This window comes from Rhinichthys klamathensis, unplaced genomic scaffold, assembly GCF_029890125.1.
Source record: "Rhinichthys klamathensis goyatoka isolate OS25496 unplaced genomic scaffold, OSU_Roscu_1.1 h1tg000192l_1, whole genome shotgun sequence".
NCBI lineage: Eukaryota > Metazoa > Chordata > Actinopteri > Cypriniformes > Leuciscidae > Rhinichthys > Rhinichthys klamathensis.
In genome coordinates this window covers 1,511,253-1,527,236 of record NW_026606718.1, presented here as the reverse complement: position 1 = coordinate 1,527,236, position 15,984 = coordinate 1,511,253, and the positions used below count along the sequence as shown (strand labels likewise).

Sequence of the window (15,984 nt, the reverse complement as noted above, 5' to 3'; positions counted from 1 at the left end):
TCCATATCAGAAGGTGGCGGTAATGCACACTTAAAAGTTGTTTGCCAACCGCCATTAAAAGAAAGAAGAAGAAGAAGAAGAAGATCACGTATGATGACGTAATCGTTACGTAGGCAGCAGGAACTCAACTCAGTCAGATATGGCGACGCTGCTGCAGCCAGAGAAAGTGGTTTATCTCGTCCGAGGCGAGAAAAAGATTCGAGTTCCGCTCTCTCAGCTATATTTTTGCCGATATTGCAGTGAGCTGCGATCCTTGGAATGCGTGTCACATGAAGTAAGTAACGCGGGGTATGACATTTAGTGAACAACAACATGTTAGCCGTGCCAAGAGCGAGCTAACAGGCTATTGATGATAGTAGTGTACCGCCTATCGGTCCAAGTGGAACGATTTTTGGGCCTGTGATTGGCTAGTTTTTCCATCCGTCATAAATTATACTTCAGTTGTGTTATCTAATTGGTTGTAGAACCCGGTCAGTTAACTTCTGTACGTCCCACTTTTTATGATATTTGACAAGCTAAAAGCTAGTAGGAGAATTCAGAATGAAATGAAAAATCTGCAATTTGCCTTTATTTAAATTATGTGCATATGCAGATTATAAGTTCAATAAGATTCCACAATCAATGTTTGTAGCACCCATTCGTGTTATTTTGAGGGCATAAACACTACCACACCCCGTAAAGACAGATGAAATAGCTTATTGTTATTATTATACTTTCGCTAAAGTAATGTGTGAATTTTTCCATTGGCACCAGATAAGTTCCATTTAGCCTTTCTGACTGTACGTTATATAAAAACAAACAAATGCAATTGCTTGTCTTAAAAATTGTGTTTTGGTGTAATGCCTGTTCTATAGGTCGATTCCCATTTCTGTCCCAGCTGTCTGGAGAACATGCCGTCAGCTGAGGCGAAGCTCAAGAAGAATAGGTAAACCACATCTGTGCTAAATTTCTGACAGACCTGTGTGTGAATAACGGCAATGATTTTAATCATCTAACTGAACATCATCTGTGATTTAACTTTTATCATTGCCTAGTAACATGCTTGCCATATTTATAATTTTTGATGCATGAAACTGGCCACTCTTCTCCCTAATCGAGATTTTGAGAATTACGTATATTTAATAAATTGACTATAATGATATTCAATTGTCACATGAATCGTCTTTCCTTGTAAAGATGTTGAATTCTGTATGATGCATCGGTTTCAGGTGTGCCAATTGCTTTGACTGTCCATGCTGTATGCACACCCTCTCCACACGGGCCACCAACATCCCAGCACCACTGCCTGATGACCCCACCAAAACCACAATGAAGAAGGCCTACTACCTGGCCTGTGGATTTTGTCGCTGGACCTCAAGAGATGTAGGCATGGCTGACAAATCTGTGGGTGAGTCCTGGCACTTCCTAACGTGGACATGTGGACATGTGTACCAGTGTCTGTATTGTTTATCAGTAAACCCACAGGATTTATACTAAAATGTATCCCATTTAATCGAAGATGGTTGTTTTCTACTAGTTGAAGTGCTTTAAGATCATTATGATGTTGCATTTATGTTGGTTGATTTTACGCATACTATAGACCTGCATAAACATCTGGTAATGTTCTGACAAGAAGTGATGCAACAGATTTCCTTAATCAAGTAATTTTACTGCCCACACTCCATGTGAAATACTTTGCAAAGGGTCATAATTGTAACTAATCACAGAATATGATTTTTTTTAAATAATTGATTATACCAAATGATTTTGGTAACAATTATATTTCACTCTGGGCTGGAACATAACAGAGAGAGAACCAAAAGACCAAAAAATGTGGGAGATAATGTTGAAATTAGCATAGAGAGAGGACTTTTCACTGGTTGCTTTGTGCCTGGTTAGAACATTTCAGTGTGTATGCACCATGTTTGTAATACAACTTTGTTCTTTTATTTTTTTTAGCCAGTGGAGGATGGCAGGAACCTGAAAACCAGCATACCCAAAGGGTATGTGCAAAACCAGCTCTCCTCTTATTACATTAATATTACATTTTCAATATTACAATGTAGTTGACAAATCAGTTATGATTTCTGTATAGATCAACAAGCTGATTGAGTATTACCAGCAGCTGGCCCAGAGAGAGAAGCTGGAGAGAGACAGGAAGAAGCTGGCACGAAGACGCCCTTTCATGCCTCAGGCGTTCTCGGTACACATTCACACCACTGTGTCTAGAAACACCCTCCTGACCTAACATTTACTTTCCAGTTAGCAAGTACTAAACGGGTGTGGTCTGTCTAGTCTAGAGGCTAAACTTTGGCTAAGTCTAATAGAAAAAATATATACAGTAACTGTACTGCTATTTTATTTTGTGTGCATTATTTCATTGTAAAAATTACTGATGAATTATACATTTTAAATTATAAAACATTTGCATTAAATATGCATCAATGCTGATTAAGTCAACTAAACCTAGCAGAGTCTGAAATGTGACTACATAATCATTTTCCTAATGTTTGCTGCATATATACATTACCATTTAAAAGCTTAGGGTAATATTTTTTTTTTGATAGATACTATTATTCACCAAGCATACTTTTAATTGATCAGAAGTGTAAGTAAATACATTTATAATATAACCAACAATTCAATTTCGAGTAAATGCTGTTCTTTTGAGCTTTCCATTCTTCAAGGAATCCTAAAACAAAATGTTTCACGGCTTCCACAAAAAAATAAAAAAATAAAATAAAGCAACAAAACCGTTTTTAACATTGATAATAATACATTTTTTACTTGAGCACCAAATCAGCATATTCGGCTTTGCCATAAGAGGAATAAATTACATTTTAAAATTATATTAAACTAGAACAGTTACAGTGGGTACTCAACCAGAATGCCTATTACCGCCGCGAGTCGTGCCGCGGCAAATCCACCGCGGCAAAAATAAACTAGTCGCATTTCAAAGTTGTTCGCGAAATGACCGCCAGGTGGCGCAAAGGGGCATTTAGCAAAACAGCCGCAATTGCCGCATTTTGAAACGTAAGTGCGGGGCTAATAAGTTGAAACTGCATGTTAAAGTAATAATTGTATTATTAATTAAAGACAGACAATTTGGTTAATGTTATTTAAACATACGATCATACAATTTATAGTATACATAGTAGGCTAGTAGCCTATAGGCCAGACGTTTATTTGTACGAACTATTATATATCTCTGTTTGTAGGCTGTTTATTAAAAAACACAGCACAAGGTCTTGAAAAAAAAACAAGAATGAGACTGATTGAATATGTAAAAAATAAAATAAAAATAAACAAACGAAACAGAATAGAACAAACTTTTAGAACAAAAAAAATAAATAATAAAAATAATTGAGCCTATAACAGATTCGGTTAAATTTAAGAAAGCAAAACGTAATTAAGTAAAAGTACATTCTAAACAGAATATAACAAACTTTTAGAGCAGAACATTTTAGGCTATTAATCAAAAGTTAAAATAGGCCTATCTCGCAGTCAGTGAAAATAAATTAGGTGCAATGTCGCTAAACTATTGAGGAATGAGAGGAGTGAAGAGCGCTTCTCTCGTGTGCGCGCACACTGACTGCTGAACAACCGAACTTCTGGGTAATTCTCAGTGAGAAAAGTTAGGTTACAATCACTTAGATGACACGGGTTCAAATCCCGAATAAATACGGTATTTATAAAATACAATTTCCGTTTTACACAAATGAACAAATAGGCTATCATCCAACAGATTGACTGAATTTATATCAATCTGTATAATAATTCCAATCGTAATTTCAAAAGAAGTTCTGTTAAAAAAATAGAAAAAAAAACTTCATGGGATTTTATAGGCTAGTGGCTACAGAAAGAGGTTGTGTAACCGTGCGATTTGCTGGTGGGGGATTTCCCCCCTCCACACAGTAATCAAAGCCTAATTCACCAATAGACCATTTCAAATATTTTTTAAATATGCAACACGCACGTTTAAACAACAAACAATACAATCTGAACCAGCGCTTCTGCTCCTGTATTGAGAGATAACATGCAGCGCGTTTCAGTTACGACCCTGGTCCTAGTGGCCTTGGCTTAATACATTCACATCTTTTCAAAATGTCACAAAGCGTTTTGAGATGGTTTTGAACGAAATATTGAAGTTTATAATTAAGTGTTTTGGCACAGAGAGTGGCGCTACGCCTTATTCTAAAATCGGGTTTTATTCTGGCGTGTTGGATTAGGCCTAGAGGTCGACAAACGCGGCGGCGCTTACACTTGAATTTATTTTTTCTCATAACAGCTAAAATAACTTAAAAGGCTATCCTACTCCGTAATTTTCGGTCATACAGATAAAATATCATCTTTTAAAACTGTAAAAGGTCTACAATAGGCTAACGATAAAACGTTTTCTCGCTAATGTGACCGAACACACTGGACAAACAAACGTTTGGGCATTGCATTGAGTAAATTCATGGCCGAGTGGTAGAACTTACGGTTCGATCATTAAGATGACACGGGTTCAAATCTCGAACAAACTTGGACTTTTGTAAATTTTATATTAGCCTATTAATGCATTTTATATCCTATTATTAATGCAGAGAAATTTGTCTAGTTCTAAAACTCTTATATTTATAAAATAAAATTCCATGCATTTCCATTTTACACTGGAACAAATAGTATCCACCAGAATGACTTTACATCTGTATAATAATACCAGTCGTCATTTCAAAAGCAGTTCTGTAAAAAAAAAAAAAAAAAAAATATATATATATATATATATATATATATATATATATATATATATATATATATATAATATATAGCCTACTATAGGCCCTATATATATTTTGGATTCCCTACATGGAGTTTTAAAACATGGTTTTAAGCAAGGTTTGCCAGGGGGGACGGGGATTTCCTTCTGGTCTAAACATGCTTCTGCTGAATTATTTTAATCCCCACACCGCCTCCCTCCTCAGTAATCAATGCTATAGGCTACTTCACCAATAGACCATAACAAATATATCAAATAAAGATATGCAACAGGCACGTTTAAACGACAAACAATAAAATCAAAACCAGCGTTTCAGTTACAGTCCGTTCGTGGTTCCAGTGGCCTTATGCACCACGTCTTTTCAAAATGTCACAAAGCGTTTTGAGATTATTTTGAATGAAATATTGAAGTTTATAATTAAGTGTTTTGGCACACCCACACCAAGTGTCGCTATAAATTGTTCTAAAATCGGGTTTCTGACGTGTTGAATTAGTGTTCGACAAACGCGTCGGCGCTTTCACTTGGATTTATTTTTCTCATAACAGCTAAAATAAGTTAATAGGCTACTCTTAATAGGCTACTATTTTTGCCTACTAAATCGTTCAAAACTGTAAAGTTGTATTCATATTAGGCTAACAACAAAAATGTAGTTGTCGTCTCGTCTCTGTCTCCGGGAATTGCGCGTCACAAAAATGAACCGAAAGCCACTTGCCTCAGCTCAGTCACGATAAGAAATCGCTATAGGCTATCTAAAGCATTTAAATGTCTAAATATTTAATAAATGTTTTCTGATTATGTACTCCATCTGAAACTGAGAGGTACAGAGCATCTACTTAAACATGTTTAGCTATGATGAGCCCTTCCCAATAAGGAAAGGACAAGACGGGGAAAATCTCGCTCTAATTAAATGTAGGCTAAATCGCCCTGAATTAAAATGTAAAAACAGATCAAATAATTTCTTTGTCGAAATGTTGCGATATTGTTTCATGTAAGTTCATAATTATTCTATAAATGTTATTTAGTTTAACAGCAGGACCACGAAGCACTGTGGTTCGAGATTTATTTGAATAAAAAAGAAAAAGAAAAACTTATTGAAATTGAACGAATTATTGAAATGATATATTTAGTAATAAAGTTTCATGACAGAAATATCACTACATGTAGCTTACATTATTTAATTCCTTCATTATCAACACTTTATAGAGCGGTTTAAGTGTGAATTGCGACTTCTCTAAGTCAGTCTCAGAGCCTGTGGGGGGTTTGGAGGGACAGTGGTCGCAGTTATCGTGCGCGCAGGACAAAAGGTGTTAACGTTCCTCTTTCATATGGAGATGTCGGATAGTCTGATGAGCAGGCAAAGGCTAAACTCTTTTAAGGATAAATCTCTCGATGTGTCCAAGGCCCTATATCTTATTAAATTATAAATAGGCCTATTGTAGTTTATTTTTTTTGTATTTAAAGTTTTTTCACACAAAATTTATATTAAAGTGTTCAATCCAGTTGTTTCTTCTGGTTTTGTAGAGTTTTAGAATGTTTGAGCAGTGTGTAGGCTGGCTATGCATGATTGTCAACAATCTGGCATTATCTAAACATGAACTGTCGACGAAACGCGTTCATGCCACAGCAGATACAGAGCTCATAATTCGCGATCAACCTCGTTTTATTGTAAGGTGAATTCAACAAGGCATGCTGTGTCTTTGAAGTAACAAAGGCTAAATAATTTGTTACAGTTTTTTTTTTTTTTTTTGGAGGGAGGGAGACAAAATTAACTTGCCAAAAAGAGATCCAGTGCGAGAGGCAAAGAAAAACGCATGTTCTTAATGTAGCCTATGTCGTTTAGGACTATTATCGTTTAGTACTGTTTTAATTGTTTAATTTAGCTGCAATTTCTTTGGCAATACCGATTTAAAATGTTGCAAGAATAAGATTCTGTGTTTCTTATTTTGGATCGCAAAGGAAATAAACTCTGAAATCAATGCAACCCTGTTTAAATGAATAAACTGTCCCGACACTTTATTTAAACCTTGAAATGTGCGATGGGGTTTCAAACTTAATTAATTTTAGTGTTTTACATTTTCATTTGTTTTTATATTGAAAGCAATAGGCTATTTAGTTAGTCTGTCATTTTGTGCCAATTACAAAATCAGTCTTTTCTGATTTGTCCAATGTATGGATCTGTTTTGAAAAATTTCTTACGTTGCTATGGCCGGGTCTCAGTGTCATCTCAATTTCATGAATGATTCACAAAACAATAATTTGGCAGATTAAAGACGAGCTTCATTATTTTCATTTTCTGACGCGATCAGCTAATCTTCCCTCATCAGCTTTGTCGTGCAGCGGCTCTACTGGAATGTAGCAAATTCATGTTGTAATGTGCCATTAATAATATTAAACAAAACGGTTGACTTTAAATAAATAAACAGTTAATGAACTCGCTAATAAACAATTACCTATTTAAGCATCAAGAACAGTAACACATAAACACATAAACAAAGTCGGCCATCTAGGCTATAGTGAGATTCGATCTCGGATCGCTTGAAGCACCGTGAGGTTTATGTTGTTGCGTTAACCACTGAGCTACCGTCTGAACGGTAATAAACTTCGTCTTATGCTAAACCCTCATTTGGTGTAGCCTAATATGTTTCTGTTTCAATGTTTTATGTTGAAATGTTTTCACTATTTATTCAATTTAATTTCAGTATTGTGATTATGAATTCGTTTCTACAATGTTTCACTTGAATTAATCTGTTACCAGCTTTTAATCGCTCTGAATGAGCCGCGGCGCGGCGGTAGATTACGCAATAGAGAGAATAAACTGACACTTTTCAAAGTCTGTGAGTGTAGCGCCTCTTAGCGGTAAAAGGCAGCAAATACACACCCGAATTTTACCGCCGCGGGAGCGGCGGCGGTAAAAGTATTATTCTGGTTGAGTAACCACTGTATTATTTTTTTTTAATAATATTTCAAAGTATTACTATATTTTTTATCAAATAAATGCAGCCTTGGAAAGCATAAGAGACTTCTTTCAAACAAATCTTACCAAACTTAAGCTTTTGAATGGTAGTTCAAGAAATAATTGCTTCAGATAGTTCATTTCTAACCCTGTAATACATGACTAGGTACTTTGAGCTGCATGTCTTGTTTACTAATGCAATCCCTTTTTTCCTTGTGCTTCAAACTGCCACTTTAATGTTTGCTTGAATGCATTTGTTTCACTTGATTCTGTCTCTCTCCTTTTCTTTGCTTGTGCACGGTGATATTTTTGGTTTTATACCCCTCTCCAGCAACACACTATTCACGTGGTGGTGAGTGGTATTTTTTTCTATTTTTTTTTTTTTCCACAATTCTCACAGAAACACTAAGAAGGTCTTTATTTTCCCCCAATCCTTCCATCAGTTTAGCATGTCTAATCTGTTACTAAATGACTTTGCTGATCACATGAGCTTCACTATTGCTACTGGGAATTCTCTGCATAATCGAATCCTTTGTATTTGGCAAGTGATATTTTTAATGGGACAATTGAAGAGTTCTGGTTGTATTTATGTTTGGAGATTATTAATGATGTTTGAAGTTTAGCTGCAGACCTATTTGATTATAATGATTAGAAAAAGAATAGTATTTCTGTAAATTAAAGAGGCAATCCTATTTCATTCAGAATTAATCAACCACTTTCTTGGAAAGCAAGCTTTTGGATAACATTTGTTCTTAAACTATGTTTACTATTACCACGTGTACCATCACAGCAATCACTATGATGCCAATATTCATCTTTTAATAATTAGCTTTACCTTAAACTTAGAAAAAGTCTGATTAGTATGAACTGATGTGGTCTGTTTATGTCTAAAAGGAGAAGTATGGATTGGGAACCAGACTACAGAGACAGAGATCTGGAGCCCCAATCAGTGCCCTGTATGGCCTTTCGTAAGTATCACGTTAAAAAAAATCCACTGCTTGGTGGAGTTTATGGCAGGGGTATTATGTGGAGTACTGAGATAATTGATGCATCACGTTTTGTCACATTTTGCTTTTTCGAATATAACCTTTCATGTAGTGTGTAATATTTGTGAATGTAAAAGATCGGCAAAGTTTTAAAGATCAAAGTGCACAATAAATAAAGTTATTGTCTCCTAAAAGAAACAATTGATTTTGAACTGCCGAAATGAGTCGCCAGCTATTCCATCTCACTTACTGTTAAATACCTATGTAACAAATGTGCATAATGTCAGCCTATGGTCTTTATTGGCTGCCCGCGAACAATGTCTACTTTGACCCCCCCCTCAAACACTATAGTTGTAGCTGAGGCCTGGAAGAGTTTGGTTCTTGTTGTCAACATGTCTTGAATGTCTATGAATTGATACGGAAAAACCATCGCCTCTGGAGCTGAAATTCAGAAATGGTAATGGACAGCTTGTTTCCAACACGCACTGTAAGCGGTAGACCAATCACAATAGACTGGGCTGTCTGACCAATCAGAGGTGGGGTTTAGAAAGACTGAATCTCTTGAAGAAATTAGGTGATATGCACTGTGTATTAGGAGAAGTATTTTTTCACCTTGGATGCATGTAAACCTATTGTATAAGACCTCCAAAACAAAATTAGGAACCTTTAAAAATAGCATAATAGGGACACTTTAAATGATTGTAGACATTGTCTATATGATGCTATATTGTTTTCAGATTAAAAGAAGGAGAGGACCAGAAGGAGATCACTATAGAGCCAGCACAGGCTTTGGATGAAGTGGAGCCCCTGCCTGAAGACTATTACACCCGCCCTGTCAACCTTCCTGAAGGTTGGTCTCATCCCTGCTTCACCCAGTAATACTACTCAATTACTTTCTTAGTCCAATCCAAAATAGTGCAGTGATGGCAGGTACAGCCACGTAGATCCATACTCACAGGAGGCATTTTTGGAGTCCGCATGTTCAGGTAGTGCTGGGCGGTATGACCAAAAATCCATATCACAGTATTTTTCAAAATTATACCGGTTTCACGGTATATGACGGTATTTTTTTTTTCCTAAGCATGACTGGGTTAACCACATTTTCTACTGAGTGAGTGGAAATACTGCAGTAGATTGACTTAGAATGCCCTATTTTACTGTCATGAGTGAATATTGTAGAAAAAATCCACACTAGTATTAATACAGGTTTGCAAGGCTGTTTACAAATAGGTGCCAGCAGGAGGCGCTTTAGGAGCGGCAGAAATAGCGGTTTCCCCGGTAACGCCTGTACAAAGCAGCACAACGCACATAAACGCTGCTTTATCAGGAAAGACTCAATCGTAATAACAAAGAAACTTTTCTAAAGACCGTTAGTTCACTTCAGATACATTCATATAAAAACACCCGTGCCGCGGTTTGACTTTGAAACGTGCAGTGCTCATGTTTATTCAACGATGTCAATGCCAACCACAAATAGATTTTCCAAAAGGCTGTGTTGATATTGTAAACCAATGTATGGGAAACGCTGTATGTAATATAATTTGAAAGCTATCAATTATAGTTTAACCTATCCATCTTCACAGTCATGCTAAGTAACACATGCATCACCACAGAGTGCAAGAGTGAAAAGGGACCCTCTCAAACAGTGTCGCGCCGCACCGCGTTCCGATCGTTATTATAGCGTCATACACCGGTATTGCGAAAATAAAATATGAACCGATATACCGCCCAGCACTATGTTCAGGGTTACTTTTACTTAAGATCAAATGTGTAAAAAATTTTAATTTCTATAATTCAACCACATTAGTCATTCTAAGGCAAGATACCTAACCTCACCAAATAAATGTTTGTTTGTGTTTCAATGCAGTAACGAGTCTTCGCCAGAGGCTGCTACAGCCTGATTTTCAACCTGCAGGAGCTTCACAGCTGCACCCCAGACACAAACACCTGCTAATGAAGCGCTCTCTGCGTTGCAGGGTACGTAAACACATCCAGCTTATCTTTCACTGCAAAAAAAAAGCTGTTCAGGAAGCTGCCGTTGAATCACTGCGCTAAAATCTTTCAGCCTGTTTTCTTTTATATACATTAGCTTCTCTTTAGATTATTTGGATTTTTTGATAAATAGCAAGTTAAATTGATTTGGAATAAAACATTTTTGTAATATTGTAAAAATCTTTGTCACTTTTGATCAATTTAATGCATCTTAAAAGTATTCATTTATTTCATAAAAACCTTTTGAACATTAGTTTGTATCAAAAGTTCATTCGTTTTCATATTTGTATTTGATTGCCTTGAGCAAAGCTGCAGATCTATTGAACAGTTTAAAGTGCTGTTAACTACTGTTTTTCATTATTTAATTTCAGAAATGTGAGCACAATCTGAGCAAACCAGAGTTTAATCCAACCTCAATAAAGTTCAAAATCCAGCTTGTGGCAGTGTAAGTCCTGTGTTTGTGCTCCAAATTACTTTAGTTCGTTGTTTTTTTCTGTTTGTTGTTCTTTAAATGTTTATTTACTAAAGGGTCATTCCATGTCAACAAAGAGCGTATATTGACAAGAAGTGAAAGCCAATAGAACGTTCCATTGCAACACCAGTGGCCAGCAGCAGCCCTACGCGTCCGCCATTTTGGGGTGAAAGCGACTCGGCAGTCATATATTATACATATATTTAGTCCAGTGCAGAGGTCATTTTTAGGTTGAAATAATTAGGTGATTATTTTAACTCACAACAGTTAACGTTATATCCGTTAAAAAGAAGTTGCTACTAGGCTTTTCCCCCACATAACTTGAGACAAGGAAGATCAAGGATTTAATTAATTATATTAGTCTCTACATTGAAGGAGAACTCCGGCGCAAAATGAACCTTTGGTCTAATAAAACATTGGTACCTAGTCAACCGTTCTCTGAGATTTGTTTTCATGATAATCGAATGTAAAGAGTTTTATCTCTAAAAACTGTTTAGCGTATAACGCTTGTAATGGGGGCATATAATAAGTAAAAAGAAATCACTAGTTTATACCACTAACAAGGCTCAAAATAGCCCCACACGAACACAGTAACAGAATGAGGGTCCCTACATGCAAAACGAAGCATTGAGAACTTTGTAAGTGTACAGACCGTTTAATAAGAAGATAAAGATAAAGACAGTCCACTTCGTGTATACAGACAGGAGCCATCTTTGGAAAACAGTCTCGACTAATCAAACCACGAACAACGTGCTAAGTGAGCTGAACTGTATGAAGTTCAGTGAACTTCTGAACTGTATGAATGGTGTTTGTGGTTTGATTAGTGGAGTTGGTAACTAATAATAGTAGTAAATGTGTAAAGTTGCATAAAATGGAAATACTCACTAATGCAAGAAAAAACTACCTAAAAAAACTGTTATCTGTGCTGTTGCCCAGTAACTCCAGTTGGAATTTGCACCCCAAAATGGCGGCCGCGCCACCTAGTGGCTGTTACCAGAAAAGCATCGGAGTTTCGCCTCTTGTTCTTCTATACTCTTTGATGTCAATGACTTTAAAAAGATGGCAGCATCATTATTATATTTTTACATGAAGATTGTTGAAACTAGAATCATTTGTTGTTAAGATATTTATCTTTAAAAGAAAAAAAGTATCAGCTGTATACAAAGTGACCCACATTTGGTTTTCAATCACTAAAAATGTGTACAATTGACCAATTTTCTTATGTAGCCACATTAACATGTCCATATCTCTGGGATTGAACCATCGAGGGCCTTTAAAATGAAGCTAAAAAAAAAGGTTTATTATTAACGACCAGAATCTTAAAGGATATTAAGATATCTCTTTAATACTTCTTGAGTTACAGGAATGCAAACAACACAAGTGCTTTTCCCCATTTTTGAGCTGTCAATGTTGGCATATAGTGCAACAAAAATTTGAGAAGATTTGAGCCGGGGACCTCTGGATTAGTTGACACGGAATGACCCTAAAATGAATCAATTAATGGTTGTTGTTCTCCTTTATAGGAGCTACATTCCTGAAGTGAGAATCATGTCCATTCCAAACCTGCGTCATATGAAGGCAAGCTTGGTTCATGCTGGAACACTTGAATGAATATATGCTATATATAAAATAAAATAAACACCATATGTCTGGTTACACTTCTTTGAAAAAGTTATAGACCTTTTTACTTTTGTAAGTAATTGTTGTATTTTGTTTTAATACAGGAGAGTCAGGTTCTGCTGACCCTGACCAACCCAGTAGAGAACATTACCCATGTGTCTCTGTACACCTGTGAGGAGGAAGACCCAGATGATATTAACAGCAATGCTAAGGTAAAACGCCACAGCTGAGCTTCTCTCTAACAGTACAGATGAATTATAGTCATACTGTATAAATGAATCACCAGCAGTGTATTTGTCCAATAATGCTGGCTGGTGGTTGGTTATTGAATTAGATAATTGTCCTTATCTGGCTTGAGCTGAAACATAACTCTAAAAACAAACACTCAGTTCAGTCTCCAGACAGATGTTGTTTACCTTGAGTGGGCCACTTCTGAGGAAATGATGCAGTCATTATAGCCTCACCATCAATGCACCAGGGTGCTTGAATTCACTGTCAGCGCCTCATCATTGCCTTGTGTTGTGTCCCCCTATGGTTTGATTTATAAAATATGATTGTTTAATAGGTACTGGTGCCCTCAAAGGAACTGGTCCTGGCAGGGAAAGATGCCGCCGCCGAGTATGATGAACTGGCTGAACCTCAAGGTTTTCAGGATGACCCAGAGTAAGCTGATGATACTGAGAGCAGATAAACAATTGAGCTCATAAATTATCAAGAAGATGAGTTTGCTGTAATACAGAGTCAGAAGGACAGACTGGGAATAGGTTATTTATTGATTGATAAGTAGGTCTGCATGGAATCTGCTTTGAATTTGAACGTCATAGTTTTTTTACATCCAATTTACCCTGTTCCTTTTTTTATGAAAAATGTGCGCTCTTTTGATAATACTTTCTGGTACCGTTAAAGAGTATAATAGTACTTTCAGATCTGTTTAACACATTTAACTGTATTTAAATTAATTCCATGGAATTCTACAATTGCCTTCCAGTTCAGAACAGTTGCACAGATTCCACGTGAGCCTATATATCTTAGGTTAGATGCAATATTGAATTTAACATGGATGAAAATGAGGCTGTGAGGGATAGTTTTAAGGTGATGATACACAGGGCAACTTTTTGAGCAATGTTGCTGGGCAATGTTGCTGTCAATGGGCAACCAGATGAGACACAGGCCCCACGACCGATCTAAATGATCCAGATAGAAATGTATTGGCCATTTTTAATGGGAAAGTGACCAAGCAACAATCGCTCGGCAAGATTGCTCAGCAACATTGCTCAAAAAGTTGCCCTGTGTATCATCACCTTTAGAGTCTTTACAATGGCACACACTGTGATCCTAGATCACGTAATTTTCATAACTTGTCTACTGAAAGTTTTTTTTGAATCAGTATGTTAAACAACAGTAAAATCCATTGAACATACTGTACTTCTATTACTCACATCCTTGTTTTCATTCCTGTCAAAAGATAAATATGGCTTTACCCTTGAAAATGTCTATTAAAGATCTATTACAGTGTTTGTAGCACACCGTTGATTACCACAGAAAACATTTTTTTTTTTAAAGCAAACTTAGGGCACTTTCAATGGAAGGTAAACTGGGTCAGGATTGAAATGCTTAAATGTAAGAGGTTTGACACAAATATGAGCTTCACATGAATTATTCAGCAAAACTTAGTTCATAATCTGAGCTCTAAAGTTATCTGACCGTTCTTTTTTGAAGTGGGAACACTTCTAGGTGAATGAACTTCTTTTATGCAGTATAGGATTGATTCCTGTGCAAGTGCTCTATACTTAAAAGTAGCAGGTACACGCCAAAATGATTCTCTGCGGTAATCAATATTATGATTGAATGGTGTTAATGTTGAAGAACTTGCATTAATCATGAACATCATCAGCTTAAAGTTGTAGAAGTCAAGAAACCTTGCATTTAAGCCATTACGTCTACTTCGAATCATCTGATATCATTGGTTCCTGTGTTTTTACCCTTCATTAATAACAGTCTGCTCTTTTGTTCAGTGTGGTGGCCTTTAGAAAGTCAAACAAGATCGGCTTCTTCATCAAAGTGATTCCGCAGATAGAGGAGGGTGATGTCACTGTTTCTTTCAAACTCCGACATGACTTCCGGAACCTCGCTGCTCCGATCAGACCCGCTGAGGAGGGAGAAGCCACCAGTGAGGCCATCTGGCTCACACACCATGTGGAGCTTAGCTTGGGCCCCCTGGCAACTTGAAAACATAACACACTCGGACGCAAGTAAAACATCATGTGGCACTAAACTCACTCACAAACTTACACAATCTCTCTCTTACTCATAAAGATGTTCATCCTCTTGGTGAAGTGAGTGTAAACGTTATCACGCATCACTTACAGGAACACAGTTACTTTGCAGTACACACACTACTCCTACACATGAGCCAGATGCTTTGAGCAGTGATCTCTTTCTAGCGCCCCCTGCTGATGTAGTTAAATGCATGTGATTACAGTGATGTCACCTACTGTTATATCTCAGCTTCAACTCGTTATTCTCAGTGTTAATAAAGACATTTAGATTAATGCTTCTTCAAGTTATTGTGTTAATTTAATATTTTGTATTTGCTGTAAAACAAGAAAAATGTTACTTGCAGTTGTGTGGCACTGTTAGAAAGTGAGACAGACATTGTTTGTGAAACATGCTAAATTTTGTGGTAATTCAGAGGATGAACATCAGTGCATTCAGCTTTATTTATCTGTCTCGTATAGTAGCTGGAAGTCCTGATTTAGTTTCTAATATAACAGCCTTAAAATGTGGTTGAGCAGTCTTATCAAATAAAATATGACAAAAGTGATAGATCTGGGTGTGCATTCTTATTATCATCATTATTATTAATGGCAACATAATATTATTAACAATATTACAATTATTTATTTTCAGTGGGATAAATAGTTAAGCAGGGCTATTATTAAGATATGCTGAGTAAACTTATAAATACTGAAAAAAAAACTTTTTAAAAACTTTACGATTTAAAATTTTATTTACAGGAACATCCTTTCTTTTCAATGTAATGATTAGTATTATTAAATCATTATTTACTCATCTACATTGCTAATGCTACTTAAAAAAAATATTTTATTCAACTCATTTTCTGAATACTTATTTAAATTATACTTAAAGCTTTTTAAAACTGTACAGGAACAGTCGTTTTATTTTCATTTTAATACATAAAAAATCATTATTTACTCTTCTA

General features: G+C 36.2%; 1 protein-coding gene across 2 annotated transcripts; it reads left to right on the top strand.

Moving 5' to 3' along the window:
- The first annotated feature begins 109 nt into the window (after window positions 1-109).
- Window positions 110-15,585, top strand: dctn4 (dynactin 4). Of its 2 annotated transcripts, XM_056262404.1 has the most exons (14): window positions 110-274; window positions 855-925; window positions 1,209-1,387; window positions 1,939-1,982; window positions 2,075-2,182; window positions 8,023-8,043; window positions 8,586-8,659; window positions 9,415-9,527; window positions 10,545-10,654; window positions 11,041-11,114; window positions 12,665-12,719; window positions 12,866-12,973; window positions 13,327-13,424; window positions 14,777-15,585. In XM_056262404.1, the coding sequence occupies exons 1-14, from the start codon at window positions 140-142 to the stop codon at window positions 14,988-14,990; spliced, it is 1,404 nt and encodes a 467-aa protein (XP_056118379.1). In that variant the 5' UTR covers window positions 110-139; the 3' UTR covers window positions 14,991-15,585. The 2 variants fall into 2 exon arrangements, with proteins under 2 accessions (XP_056118379.1, XP_056118380.1); XM_056262405.1 differs by lacking the exon at window positions 8,023-8,043.
- The last annotated feature ends 399 nt before the right edge of the window (window positions 15,586-15,984 follow it).